Consider the following 14,600-nt stretch of genomic DNA (forward strand, 5'->3'; position numbering starts at 1 on the left):
GGGTTCAAGTGATTCTTCTGCCTCAGCCTCCCGAGCAGCTGGGACTATGGGTGTGCGCCACCACGCCCAGCTAATTTTTTGTATTTTTAGTAGAGACTGGGTTTCACCATGTTGGCCAGGCTGGTCTCGAACTCCTGACCTCAAGTGATCTGCCCGACTCGGCCTCCGAAAGTGCTGGGATTCCAGGCGTGAGCCACAGCGCCTGTCCTGCATGTTACTTTTGAATGAAACCGAGCAGAAAATGGCCCAGAAACAGCCGTGCATCCATCAAGGGGCACACGACCCCCCACTACCTCCCCCTCAACCTTGGAGAAGGAAGATCATTTAACAAATTCTTTCGTTTGAACACTTGATGTTACCTTGCCACTGGGGATACATCCCTAACTCTAGACAGCAGGTTGCTAAACACAGGGCCTGGTATCCACTAGGCGTCCCATAAATGCTGCCACTTTTGTGGTTCCGAGGAGGCGGCTCACTCCGTCCGGGCTTGGCAGGAGTCGTGGAGTGGGTTCGGCCACGTGGACTCCGCGTCCTGGGAACCCGTGGAATCCGCGTCCTGGGAACCCGTGGAATCGGGTTGGATGCGCATGTGCGTGTCTCTTTTTCCGGGGGAGGCTCCGCCCACGGCCCCGCCCCCATCCCAAGTGCGCGCGGACCCCTAGCTACCTCTGAGTTGCGCTGGGCTTGGCTGCTGCACCATGACCCTGGAGGCGATCCGCTACTCGCGGGGCTCCCTGCAGATCCTAGACCAGCTGCTGCTGCCCCAGCAGAGCCGCTACGAGGCGGTGGGCTCGGTGCACCAGGCCTGGGAGGCCATCCGCGCCATGAAGGTGCAGCGGGGCGGCGGGGCGGCGGGGCGGCGGGGCGGCGGGGCGGCGGGGCGGCGGGGCGGCGGGGCGGCCGGGCTGGAGGTGGGAGTGCGCCCGCGCCTGCAGCTTCCGACGCCCAAATCCCTGCCCCGCAGGTGCGGGGCGCCCCGGCCATAGCCCTGGTGGGCTGTCTCAGCCTCGCCGTGGAGCTGCAGGCGGGCGCCGGGGGACCGGGACTCGCCGCGCTCGTGGCCTTCGTGCGCGACAAGCTGAGCTTCCTCGTCACCGCCCGGCCCACCGCTGTCAACATGGCCCGCGCCGCCCGCGACCTGGCTGATGTTGCAGCCCGGGAGGCCGAACGGGAGGGCGCTACGGAAGAGGCGGTCCGGGAGAGGTACGGGGATCTGGTACCAGGCACGGCGCTGAGCAGGAATTATATTGACTCTTTTTAAGTACAGTGACCCACTATACAGATGGGGAAACCGAGGCACGGCGACCTTAAGCCCCTTGTCCAGGGCCCCACAGATGGGGCCCAGAGTCTAGTCTGGGCAGCCTGGCCCTGAAACCTAACTCCTTAATCGTGCCTCCCCTGAATACATGCAGCCCCTTATCCGCCCTTGGAGGCCCTTTTTGGTGTCTCCGTGTTCTCTTGGTTTCTGCTTTTGAGGAACTTTTTTTCCTGTCCTGGTCCCCTTCCTGCCATCTTTTTCCCCCCACTTCCTTTCTGCTCCAGCCCTCCCTGCAATGTCACTTTACCCCACCAAGCTCGAGCCTGCCTTACAGCCTTTGCACGTGCCATTGGTGCGGGCCAGGTATCCATAGCGCCCTCCTCCACCATCCTATATGATCCAGCTCACCCGCTGCTCTCTGTTGCCTAATTCTGCCGGCTTTTCCTTCATTTTATTATGTCTTCATCAGCTGGCTCACTCACCCCAGTGTCAACTCCACAGGAGCAGAGATTTTTGTCTTGTTTACTGCTGGGTCACACCGGAACTGCTTGGTAAACATGTCTTTGCATGAATGAACGGAGTGACACTTCGGTGGCCCTGGCCGAAGGGTCCAGGCCCCACAGCAATGAGAGGCTTTGAGCAGGAGGGCTCCAGGACAGCAGCGTTAGGCAGAGAGGAGGCGTTGGCCTGGGCCCCGGGGCCTGGTGGCTGGTGCTGAAAACTCCTTGTCACCCCAGAGTGATCTGCTGCACCGAGGACATGCTGCAGAAAGACCTCAGAGACAACCGAAGCATTGGGGACCTAGGAGCCCGCCACCTCCTGGAGCGGGTGGCCCCCAGCGGTGGCAAGGTGACTGTGCTGACCCACTGTAACACTGGTGCTCTGGCCACCGCTGGCTATGGTACAGCCCTAGGTGAGAGGGCCTCCAGGGGGTAGGGGAGGGCCTTCTAGGACCTTTTTTGGATACAAGAGAAAGAACCCCAAACCCAAACCACTTTATCCACAAAAAAAATGGGAAGGTATTAGTTCTAGTATGGAAACACTTATACGGTTGGCTTCAGGTATGGCTAGATCAAGGGGCTCAACCAGTAGCATCAGGACCTATCTATCTCTGTACTTCAGCTCTGCCCTCCTTCATCTTCAGGTTCCATGGGCTGGCAGGGGGCTGTTAGGGTCCAGATCATGAGGAAAAGAGCCTCCTGTTCTAGAAAAGTCTCCTTGTATCTCAGGGCACCTGCCCATCCCAGAGCAGTCATTCGACGGGCTCCGCCTGAGCCATATGCCTAGAGCCAGGGCAGGACGTGGACTCCAGGAGGAACTGAGGAGAAGGGAGTGAGCAGAGAAAGATTAGGTAGCTGTGACCAGGAGACAGGGGGAGTGGGCTGTAGGGGGCCAAGGCAGCAGATTCCACTTGACCCTAAATTCACCAGGAAATTTCCCTACCTGCCTGAGTCCCACCTTCATCCCTGGGAACTGAGGCCTTGATGGAAAGACCTCTGCCTTTGATTCATTCACTCACCCAGCATTTAGTAAGCACCTGCTGTGGCTCAGACACTGCCATTTGCTGGGGACGCAGCAGTGAACAAAACAGACAAAATCTCTGCTCTCAGGGGTCCCAGGGAAGCAGAAGGAATAGTCAACAGGCAAAATAAATACAGTCATCCTTCAATATCCGTGGGGGACTGGTTCCAGGACCTCCTACAGATACCAAAATCCATGGATGCTCGAGTCTCTGATATAAAAATGCCATCATATTTGCATGACCTATGCACATCCATATATATATATATATATATATATATATATATATATATATATATAAAATATTTTTTTTTTGAGACAGAGTCTTGCTCTGTCGCCCAGGCTGGTGCAGTGGCATGATCTCAGCTCACTACAACCTCTGCTTCCCGGGTTCAAGAGATTCTCATGCCTCAGCCTCCTGAGTGTCTGGGATTATAGGCGTGAGCCACTACGCCCAGCTAATTTTTATATTTTTAGTAGGGATGGGGTTTCACGACGTTGGCCAGGCTGGTCTCGAACTTCTGACCTTAGGTGGTCCGCCAGCCTCGGCCTCCCAAAGTGCTGGGATTACAGACGTAAGCCACAGTGCCCAGCCCACCCCTATATTTTAAATCGTGTCTAGATTGCATATCATAGCTAGTCCCATGTAAATACTATGTAAATTGTTGTTACTGGCTAGGTGTAGTGGCGGTGCAGGCCTGTAATCAGGAGGCTGGGGTGGGAGGATTGCTTGAACTCAGAAGTTCTAGACCAGCCTTTGCAACACAGCAAGACCCTGTCTCTATTTTTAAGCCTGTAATGCCAGCACTTTGGGAGGCCAAGGCGGGCGGATCGCTTGAGCTCAGGGGTTCAAAACCAGCCTGGGCTTGATGGCAAAACCCCATCTCTACAAAAAATACTAAAATTAGCTGGGTGTAGTGGTATGCACCTGTGGTCCCAGCTATTCGGGAGGGGGCTGAGATGGGAGGATTGCTTTTTATTTATTTATTTATTTTGGAGACAGAGTCTTGCTCTGTCACCCAGGCTGGAGTGCCATGGCACGACCTTGGCTCACTGCAACCTCTGCCTCCTGGGTTCCAGCGATTTTTCAAGTATTTTCTTTCTTTCCTTTTTTTTTTTTTTTTTTTTTTGAGACAGAGTCTTGCACTGTTGCCCAGGCTGGAGTGCAGTGGCGCAGTCTCAGCTCACTGCAAGCTCCGCCTCCCAGGTTCATGCCATTCTCCTGCCTCTGCCTCTCGAGTAGCTGGTACTACAGGTGCCCGCCACCACGCCCGGCTAATTTTTTGAACTTTTAGTAGAGATGGGGTTTCACTGTGTTAGCCAGGAGGGTCTCGATCTCCTGACCTCGTGATCAGCCTGCCTCGGCCTCCCAAAGTGCTGGGATTACAGGCGTGAGCCACCATGCCCAGCCCAAATATTTTCAATCCACATGGTTGAGTCCATGGATGGAGAACCCATAGAAAAGGGGGGCTGCCTGTACACATGAGGTGTTAGAAGGTGATAAATGCTAAGGACAGAGAACAGGAAACTGAAAGTGTGGGGATTGCTATGCAAAACTGATATATCAGGGAAGGCTTCACCGAGAAGGTGTCCTTTAAACAGATGTGAAACGGAGCTATGCGAGCATTGGGAAGAGCATACCAGGCAGAGGGAACTGCCACTGCGAGGGCCCCTGGGTGGGACTGTGCTCGGTAAGCCTTTGGCAATCCACGCCCAGACTAGGAGCCTGCCCCCCTAACCAATGGACCACCCTGTCTGTTTGCCCCTCCCCGGGGCCTTCTCCTGGTGGGTGGGGCCCCCGCAGGTGTGATCCGCTCACTGCACAGCCTGGGCCGCCTGGAGCATGCCTTCTGCACGGAGACCCGGCCCTACAACCAGGGAGCCCGGCTGACGGCCTTTGAGCTGGTCTATGAGCAGATCCCTGCCACCCTTATCGCCGACAGCATGGTGGCTGCTGCCATGGCCCATAGGGGCGTGTCAGGTAAGCAGACGGTAAGCCCTGGGGGCGGGGCTCTGGAGCATGGGGCCAGGTAATGACTCCCAACTTCTCACACGCCCCCTCCCCAGCTGTGGTCGTGGGAGCTGACCGCGTGGTTGCCAACGGCGACACAGCCAACAAGGTGGGCACCTACCAGCTGGCCATTGTCGCCAAGCACCATGGCATTCCCTTCTACGTGGCTGCCCCCAGCTCTTCATGTGACCTCCGTCTGGAGACCGGCAAGGAGATCATTATTGAAGAGCGACCGGGCCAGGAGCTGACCAATGTTAATGGGGTCCGGATTGCAGCACCCGGTAAGCTGCCCCCTCAGAAAGGGGACACCCCAGCTCCTGGGCACTTCATGGAGGCAGGTGATATGCAGGTCCTTGTCATCCTTCTGGAACATACACAGCTCCTACAAGCCACTTTTTCTTTTTTCTGTTTTTTGAGATGGAGTCTTGCTCTGTCCCTCAGGCTAGAGTGCAGTGGCACGATCTGGGCTCCCTGCAACCTCCACCTCCCGGGCTCAAGCAATTCTCCTGCCTCAGCCTCCCAAGTAGCTGGGGCTATAGGTGGGTGCCACCACGCCTGGCTAATTTTTGTATTTTTAGTAGAGATGAGGTTTCAACATGTTGACCAGGCTATTTATTAACTACTGACCTCAAGCAATCAGCCTGCCTCTGCCTCCCAAAGCGCTAGGATTACAGGTGTGAGCCACAGCACGCCTGGCCCAAGCCACTTCTTCTAACAGGTGCATCCTGGAGGTCAGATCCAATGTCGGAATTTACAACTAACCGGTTATATGAATGATCTTGAGCAACTGTCTTGCTATTCTCCACTTAGGTTTTCTTAAGAGGAAATAAGAATATCTGGCTGGCCACGTGTTTGTAAAGAAAAACCAAGACGGCCAGGCGAGGTGGCTCACACCTGTAATCCCAGCACTTTGGGAGGCCGAGGCGGGCAGATCACAAGGTCAGGAGTTCGAGACCAGCCTGGTCAACATAGTGAAACCCCGTCTCTACTAAAAATACAAAAATTAGCCGGACATGGTGGCACCCGCCTGTAGTCCCAGCTACTCAGGAGGCTGAGGGAGGAGAATCACTTGAACCTGAGAGGCGGAGGTTGTGGTGAGCTGAGATTACACCATTGCACTCCAGCCTGGGCAACAGAGTGAGATTCTGTCTCAAAAAAAAAAAAAAGAAAAGAAAAAGCAAGATATTTCTACACTTATTTTTATTTGTTTATTTTCATAGAGATAGGGTCTCGCTATGTTCCCCAGGCTGGTCTCAAACTCCTGGCCTCAAGCGATCCTCCTGCCTCAGCCTCCCAAAGCACTGAGATTACAGGCGTGAGCTCCCATGCCTAGCTGCAAGACTTTTCTTAGCTGCCTATACTTCCTGGCTGTGCAACCGTTAGCAAGTTCCCTAAATTCTCTAATTCCCTAAGATCCTCACTGGTCCTATCTGTAAAATGGGCTATGGCTAGAACCTGCTGCATAAACCCAAGGGCGGTCAGTGAATTAACCCACAGGACATTTAGATCAATGACTGGCCCTTTAAATAGTTCATGCACTCGGATGCCGTGGCTCACGGCTATAATCCCAACACTTTGGGAGGCGGAGGTGGGCGGATCACTTGAGGTCAGGCGTCCAGACCAGCCTAGCCAACAGAGTGAAACCACGTCTCTACTAAAAAAATATAAAAATTAGCCAGGCGTGGTGGCACATGCCTGTAGTCCCATCTACTTGGGAAGCTGAGGCATGAGAATTGCTTGAACCTAGGACGCAGAGGTTGCAGTAAGTTGAGACTGCACCACTGCACTCCAGTCTGGGCGACAGAGCGAAACTCCATCTCAAAAATAAAAAAAAAGGCCGAGCGCTGTGGCTCACGCCTGTAATCCCAGCACTTTGGGAAGCCGAGGCGGACGGATCACCTGAGGTCGGGAGTTTGAGACCAGCCTGACCAACATGGAAAAACCTCGTCTCTACTAAAAATACTGGCCGGGCATGGTGGTGCATGCCTGTAATCCCAGCTACTCGGGAGGCTGAGGCAGGAGAATTGCTTGAAACCTGGGAGGTGGAGGTTGCAGTGAACCAAGATCACGCCATTGCACTCCAGCCTGGGCAACAAGAGCAAAACTACATCTCACAAAAAATAAAAAAATAAGTGGCATAGATGTGTATAGGACTTTGAATTCTTCTTGGGGAGTGACATTGTAGGGGCAGTGGCGAGTCTAAACTTACTATTGAGTACAATGTCCATGCCTGCATGTACTTTTGGGGTGAGAATCCTCAGGTTCTCAAGGACTCCCCAATTCCAAGAACCACTGTGGTAGAAACAGATGACCACAACCTGAGAACTTTCACAGAAGCAAATTCTTGCCTTTTTGCCTCCCCTCTCTCCCCTGCAGGGATTGGAGTTTGGAATCCTGCCTTCGATGTCACCCCCCACGACCTCATCACTGGTGGCATCATCACAGAACTGGGGGTCTTTGCCCCTGAGGAGCTCCGGACAGCCCTAACCACCACCATCTCTTCCAGGGATGGAACCCTAGATGGACCCCAGATGTAACCAGCTCAGCTCTCCCTAGCCTGCCTCTCTAGGTTTTTTAATACATTTCTTGAATGGCTACCCAAAAGCTGACCTTCCTGCCCCTGACCACACTTGTTCCTAGTGCAGGGAGCTCAGACAGGGCCTTCCATCTAGAGCCCAGCATCTAGAGCCAGGCTGCCCAGATTCAAATCCTGACTCCGCCACTTTTTCCACTGTATGATCTTGGGCAAGTCACTTCACCTCTCTGTGCCTTGGTTTCCTCATTTATAAAATGTGGATAACAGGCTGGGCGCAGTGGCTCACACCTGTAATCCCAGCACTTTGGGAGGCCGAGGCAGGTGGATCACAAGATCAGGAGATTGAGACCATCCTGGCTAACATGGTGAAACCCCATCTCTACTAAAAATACAAAAAATTAGCCGGGCGTGGTGGCGGGCACCTGCAGTCCCAGCTACTTGGGAGGCTGAGGCAGGAGAATGGCGTGAAACTGGGAGGCAGAGCTTGCAGTGAGCCGAGATAGCGCCACTGCATTCCAGCCTGGGCAACAGAGCGAGACTCTGTCTCAAAAATAAATATAATTAATTAATTATTTAATTAAAAAAATAAAAAATAAATGTGGATAATACTAGTACCTCCCTCTTAAGGTCAGGGCTGGAGCTAGGGTGACATCTCCAGGGCAGAATTTTAAGAGGACACCAAAAAAGCTCAGCAACTAAGATAAAAAATATTTTAAAGCAATATTTTGTTTTGGGTTTTTTTTTTTTTTGAGATCGAGTATCACTCGTTACCCAGGCTGGAATGTAGAGGCGAGATCTCAGCTCATTGAAACCTGTGCCTCCCCGGTTCAAGCGATTCTCCTGCCACAGCCTCCTGAGTAGCTGGGATTACAGGCATGCGCCACCATGCCCAGCTAATTTTTCTATTTTTAGTAGAGACATGATTTCACCATGTTGGCCAGGCTGGTCTCGAACTCCTGACTCAAATGATCCCCCTGCCTCAGCCTCCCAAAGTGCTGGGACTACAGGCATGAGCCACTGTGCCTGACCTTATAGCAGTATTTTTTAAAAATCAAAATTAATGCAAAAATCCATGATGAGGCCAGGCTTGGTGGCTCATGCCTGTAATTCCAGCACTTTGGGAGGATCCCTTGAGCCCAGGTGTTTGAGACCAGTTTGGGTAACATAGGAAGAGCTTGTCTCTACAAACAAAAATTTAAAAACAATGAGCTGGGCATGGGACTCACACCTCTAGCCCCAGCTACTCAGGCTGAAGTGGGAGGATGGCTTGAGCCCAGGAGTTCAAGGATGCAGTGTGCTTTGATTGCACTACTGCACTTCACCCTAAGCAACAGAGTGAGACCCCATCTCTTTAAAAAAAAAAAAAAAAAATCCATGATGAACAAAACAAAACAAGTATTTTTTTGAGACAGGGTCTCGCTCTGTCGCCCAGGCTGGAGTACAGTGGTGCCATCTCAGCTCACTGCAACCTCCGCCTTCTGGGTTCAAGCGACTCTCCTGCCTCAGCCTCCCGAGTAGCTGGGATTACAGGAGCCTGGCACTATGCCTGGCTAATTTTTTTATTTTTATTAGAGACACCATGTTAGTCGTGGCTGGTCTCGAACTCCTGACCTCGGGTGATCCGCGCCCCGCGGCCTCCCAAAGTGCTGGGATTACAAGCGTGAGCCACCGTGCCTGGCCTAAATAAAATTTTGAAGAGGCTAGAACCCCGCACTTGTGCCTTGAGCTTACTGACAACACCCTGGTTCCACTAAAACTTTATTTACAAAATTATGCTGCCGGTCTGCAGGATGTAGTTTAACAATTTGATTATTTTGGATATTAAAATATTTTTTAAGTCTTGAAAATATTGTTTACGATTACCAAAGTTTTTGAACCTTCTTAAATTCTGTACCAGAGGTGAGTGCCGCACCCTAACCTAGTCTGAGTTTTTATGTGTAAAGATCATAAAACGTTGTAAGTTTTCTAAAACACATAAGCTCTCAATAAACGTTAGCTTATCATTGTCACCGTTTTGTTCGTAATGTTTGAAAACTCCAGCTGTGATCCACTACACTACTCTTGTGGGATGCTGTCTCTTTAACTCTGTGCCACGTTGTATCCCGTGAGTTCTTGCGTTTTTCCGCCCCTCTGTATCCCATGGTTCCTTGTGCCTTCCGGCTACGACTGCTCACAGTCCCGCCTCTTCCGCTGCGTGCCGGACCATGGCGCAGGGGCAGCGCAAGTTTCAGGCGCACAAACCCGCAAAGAGTAAGACGGCAGCGGCAGCCTCTGAAAAGAATCGGGGCCCAAGAAAAGGCGGTAAGGAGCGGCCCGGGGACTTGGGGGCGAGGTAGACCCCCGGCTTCCCGGCCTCACGTGAGCACATCTTTCCCCAGGTCGTGTTATCGCTCCCAAGAAGGCGCGCGTCGTGCAGCAGCAAAAGCTCAAGAAGGTGTGCGGGGGCGAGAGATGGAGCCCGGAGGGCGGCGAGTAGCGAGGGGTGGAACCCGGAGGACGGCGAGGGGGGATGGGTGGAGCCCGGGGGTCGGTGAGGGGAGAGGGTGGATCCTGGGGACGAGCTAGGAGCGAGGGGATAGAGCCAGGGGCCGCGTTAGGAGCGAAGGATGGAGCCCGGGGCGCAGAGAAGGGTAAGAGGTGGAAGCTGGCGAGGGATAGGGGCTGGGGGGCGTGCTAGGGACGAGAGATGAAATCTGGAGGCCGGCGAGGGAAGGAGCACAGGGATCGGCAAAGGGCAAGGGATGAGGCCTGGAGGACTCCCAGCTCTGTGGGCCTCCCTTTTCTTCCTTGTGCAAGGGGTGCAGGAACACCACTTACCACTTCAAAAGGGCCTCGTAGAAGCAAGACCTGCGGCCCAAAAAGGGTTCCAATAACGTCAGCCTCTTGTTGTTACTGTTTTCTTTAACTGAACTCAGGAAGACAGCGAGGTGACATGGGAAGGGAATTGAAAGCCCAGCTTTGTAAACCTAGAACAGCAGAGGGCTCAAAGAAGTGTGAGGTGCGTTGGTTATCGTCATTTTTTTTGAGTCAGGGTCTCACTGTTGCCCAGGCTGGAGTGCAGTGGCCCCATTATAGCTCACTGCAGCCTCAGCCTCCTGGACTTAGGCAATCTTTCCGTCTCAGCCTCCCGAGTAGGTAGAATTGCAGGTGCTCGCCAATACGCGGCTAATTTTATTTTTTTTTTGTATTTTTGGTAGAGACAGGTTTCACTATGCTGCTCGGGCTGGTCTTGAACTCCTGGCCTCAAGGCATCCTCCCGCCTCTGCCTCCCAAAATGCTGGGATTACAGGCGTGAGCCACCCTATGGTTGTTTTTAAGTGCAACATTTATATGTAGATGGGTAAGGTTGAGCTTGTAAAGAAGTTGGAAGGAGATTTAAAACTGGTTTTGGTGGGAGTCAAACCTGGGTTTGAATTGTACTCCACAGTAAACAGCCCTGTGATCTTGAGCAAATTGTTTCGTCACCCCAGAGTGTCGGTTTTCTCAGAACTGGGTACCCACTGGCCGGCTTACCTCCGTGGAGTGGGGAATCTCATGGTCACCTTGCACTCAGCATGTCCAAAACCAAATTCCTGATCCTCCCTTCCCATTCTGCCCTCCTCCCCCTGTGATCACTTCCTTCCAGATGCCATAGGTCATCCTTGAATCCCTCCTTTCTCTCACATCCCGGTCTCATCCCATTTGTTTTGTTTTGGTTTTTTGAGATGGAGTCTCGCTCTGTCGCCCAGGCTGGAGCGCAGTGGAGTGATCTTGGCTTAGGTGCAACCTCTGCCTCCTGGGTTCAAGCGATTTTCCTCCCTCAGCCTCCCGAGTAACTGGGATTACAGGCCTGCACCACCACACCGGGCTAATTTTTTTTTTTTTTGTAATTTTAGTAGAGATGGGGTTTCACTATGTTGGCCAGGCTGGTCTCGAACTCCTGACCTCATGATCTACCCGCCTCGGCCTCCCAAAGTGCTGGGATTACAGGCATGAGCCACTGTGCTCGCCCCTATTTTGCCCTTAGAATCAATCCAGAATCCACCCGCCTCCCACCTCCTTGGCCCCTACCTGGTCCCACCCACATCATTTCCCACCGGGACCAGTGCAGCCACCTTCTCCCTTGTCTCCTGGATCCCACCTGGTCCTCTCACAGAAGCCAGAGGGTGCCCATGAGCACCTGAGTCGGTTCCCTCCCTCCTTGGCTCAGAATCCTCCATGGCTTCCACCTCACCCAGGAAAAAGGTCCAGTCCTCACTCAGCCACAAGGCCCTGCAGAATCTGCCCTCGTCTCCTTCCACCCTCTCCTCTGCTAACTCCCTCTAGCCTTACTGGCCCCTGACCCCTCCTTCCCGGAGCCCTTCCTGGGCTCCTTGTCCCACCTGAGAACTTTTGCACTGGCTGTTTCCTCTGCCTGGATTCATCTCCCAATAATACACACTGCTCCCTTCTTCCAACTCTCTTCAAAGAGGCCTGCCTTGATGGTGACCTGTACCCATCCCTCCTCACTCCTGTTTCCTCTTTGCCATAGCAGCGCTTACCATCCTTTAACAGTGTAACATATTACACTACTGACGCTTATATTGTCCCGGTACATGCACTGAATTCCAGCTCCATGACCCCTGCATCCAGGCACCTGGTTAGCTGTCCCGATGCTGGTGATCGTGGTCATTGGAACTGTTTTTGTTTTTTGTTTTTTGTTTTTGTTTTTGTTTTGAGATAGAGTTTCGTTCTTGTTGCCCAGGCTGGAGTGCAGTGGTGTAGTCTGGGCTCACTGCAACCTCTGCCTCCTGGGTTCAAGCAATTCTCCTGCCTCAGCCTCTTGAGTAGCTGGGATTACAGGCGCCCGCCACCACACCTGGCTACCTTTTGTGTTTTTAGTAGAGATTGGGTTTCACCATGTTGGCCAACCTGGTCTAGAGCTCCTGACCTCAGATGATATGCCTGCCTTGGCCTCCCAAGGTGCTGGGATTACAGCCACTGCACCCAGCCGGAACTTTTTTTTTTCTTTCTTTGAGATGGTCTCACGCTGTCCCCCAGGCTGCAGTGTAGTGGAACGATCATAGCTCACTGCAGCCTGGACCTCCTGGGCTCAACCACCCAAACAGCTGGGACGAGAGGCACGCACCAGCACACCGTGCTAATTCTTTCTTTTAGTACAGATGCAGTCTTGCTGTGTTGCCCAGGCTGGTCTCGAGTTCCTGGGCTCAAGTGATCTTCCTGCCTCGGCCTCGCAAAGTACTGGGATCACAGGCTTGAGCCACCACACCCAGTCCATCGGAACTCAGAATGGCAGGGCAGGGGCAGTCTGGGAAAGGCGACTGAGCCACCAGTTTGGGGTTCACACTGCTGGTTTTGCCCCACGCTTGTGCCTTACTTGCCAGCTCCCTTGCCCACCCCTCAGATCTTCAGCTTGCTGTCTGCAAAGCAGAGATGACCTGGGGCAGAGGAGGCTGCCCTTCTAGAGGCTGGGACCAGAGGCTGTGGGCACGCCGGATCCCATGCAGTTTAGGGACCTGGGCAACCAGTGCCTCCTGGCTGCAGCAGACTGTTTCCCCATCCATAAAATGGGCATGAGCAGAGGTTTAGAAGCCAAGGTGCAGAAGTGAGGATTTTTGTGGGTGTGGAGGCCCCGGAGAGTGCAGGACTTAAACCCCAGCCACCAGACCCACAGTCAGGTGCGGTTCGAGGGGATAGTTGCTGATCTAGCCCCCTGCGAGCTCTAGCCAGGAAGAGGGTGACTGATCAGGCCCTCTCTCAGCCCCAGGTCACAATCTGACTGCCCCGTGCTTCTCCCTCAGAACCTAGAAGTCGGAATCCGGAAGAAGATCGAACATGACGTGGTGATGAAAGCCAGCAGCAGCCTGCCCAAGAAGCTGGCACTGCTGAAGGCCCCGGCCAAGAAGAAAGGGGCAGCTGCCGCCACCTCCTCCAAGACACCTTCCTGAGGACGCTGGCCCCAGTGCAGGCCAACACCCCACCCCCTACCTCCATATGGGACCTTGCAAGTCATCCCACAGGCTGCACTGTCAGGAAGAGGACCCTGTCCCCCAGCACTGGGCTTCACCTAGAACTTCAGTGGGGGCCAAGGGTGCTGAGAACCCAGCAATGACCAGGAAGATACAGTCACTAACTTCATCTGTCCCCGTGCCCCTTCCCAGGTCCTGCCTCCACGGGTTTAACCCAGAACAATAAACCTGGCTTTGACATCCCTCTTGCAGTCCTGTGTTCGGGTGAGCAGGCCAGGTGAGCCCACAAGTCTCCAAGAGTGACGTGGCCTGGCATGCTCCACCCCACCCCACCGCCTTTAGCAACCACGTGCCCAGGGGACAGCTGGGCTTCTACACCTCTGGCCCTGAGCCTGAGAGCCGGGAAAGAGTCTTTTCTCCATTTAACCCCGGGTGACTCACTCCCTCCTGGCCAGTCCTCACCCCTGGGGACACAACCAGAGTCAAGCTGGACATCAGTAGGTCAGATGCCACCTCACAGGACCAAGGTGCCGATTAAACCGGAATACATTGAGAAACCACGTGGTACTACCTGGTTAAAGTGTGCTAACTGTAAGGTAGTCAGGACAGCCAGTGGTAGCACTACCTATGAGCCAGGCCACACTGTCGCCCAGGCTGGAGTGCAGTGGCACAATCATAGCTCACTTCAGCCTCCATCTCCCAGGCTCAAGCGATCCTCCCACCTCAGCCTCCCAAGTAGTTGGAACTACAGGCATGCACCACCATGCCCAGCTGATTTATTGCTTTTTGTAGATACGGGGTCTTGCTAAGTTGCCCAGGCTGGTCTCAACTTCATGGCCTCCAGCAGTCCTCCTGCCTTGGCCTCCCAGAGTGCTAGGATTACAGGTGTGATCCATCGTGCCCCACAAGTTCTAATGCGTTATACATGTCATCTAGCAGGATGCCCTGTTCAGGTCCTGCATAATGTTCCAGAGTGGAATTGATCCTGTAGTTGGCAGAGTCCTGATCTGTGCTCTCAGCTGACCCTCTGGCTACCTGTCACTGTCAAGACCAGAATTCACTTCTGCCCATCCTGGAGTTCCTCCACCTCCAAATTGTTTGAGTCTGTTGTGCCACACAGTACCTATGGAATATTCTGGGATCTCTGGCCTGATAACCTTCCTTTTCTCCCTTCGCTGGATCCAGGTCAAGGTGACAGCACAGGGAAAAGTTGGGCTATAGTCTGGGTGATACTGAACTGCTGTCTTTGGGGAGTGGTACCTGTGCATACAGTCAGCTTCTACCCTGAGACGGGGTGGGGTGACTGGTTCCCTAGTGGCTTATCCA

General features: G+C 53.5%; 2 protein-coding genes across 3 annotated transcripts; both read left to right on the top strand.

Annotated features, from left to right (window-relative positions):
- Positions 1-613: 613 nt before the first annotated feature.
- MRI1 (methylthioribose-1-phosphate isomerase 1) lies at positions 614-9,335 on the top strand. Of its 2 annotated transcripts, none has more exons than XM_016935261.4 (6): positions 614-830; positions 965-1,203; positions 1,996-2,171; positions 4,584-4,760; positions 4,847-5,071; positions 7,167-9,335. In XM_016935261.4, exons 1-6 carry the CDS (start codon positions 699-701, stop codon positions 7,325-7,327), a joined length of 1,110 nt encoding a protein of 369 aa, XP_016790750.1. In that variant the 5' UTR covers positions 614-698; the 3' UTR covers positions 7,328-9,335. The 2 variants fall into 2 exon arrangements, with proteins under 2 accessions (XP_016790750.1, XP_016790751.1); XM_016935262.4 differs by lacking the exon at positions 1,996-2,171 and adding an exon at positions 4,382-4,470 and having other exon boundaries at positions 617-830.
- Positions 9,336-9,475: 140 nt separating this feature from the next.
- On the top strand, positions 9,476-13,517 carry C19H19orf53 (chromosome 19 C19orf53 homolog). Its single transcript, XM_512428.7, has 3 exons — positions 9,476-9,627; positions 9,705-9,760; positions 13,107-13,517. Exons 1-3 carry the CDS (start codon positions 9,531-9,533, stop codon positions 13,251-13,253), a joined length of 300 nt encoding a protein of 99 aa, XP_512428.2. The 5' UTR covers positions 9,476-9,530; the 3' UTR covers positions 13,254-13,517.
- Positions 13,518-14,600: the final 1,083 nt, after the last annotated feature.

The sequence above is a fragment of the Pan troglodytes genome, chromosome 20 (assembly GCF_028858775.2).
Source record: "Pan troglodytes isolate AG18354 chromosome 20, NHGRI_mPanTro3-v2.0_pri, whole genome shotgun sequence".
Lineage (NCBI taxonomy): Eukaryota > Metazoa > Chordata > Mammalia > Primates > Hominidae > Pan > Pan troglodytes.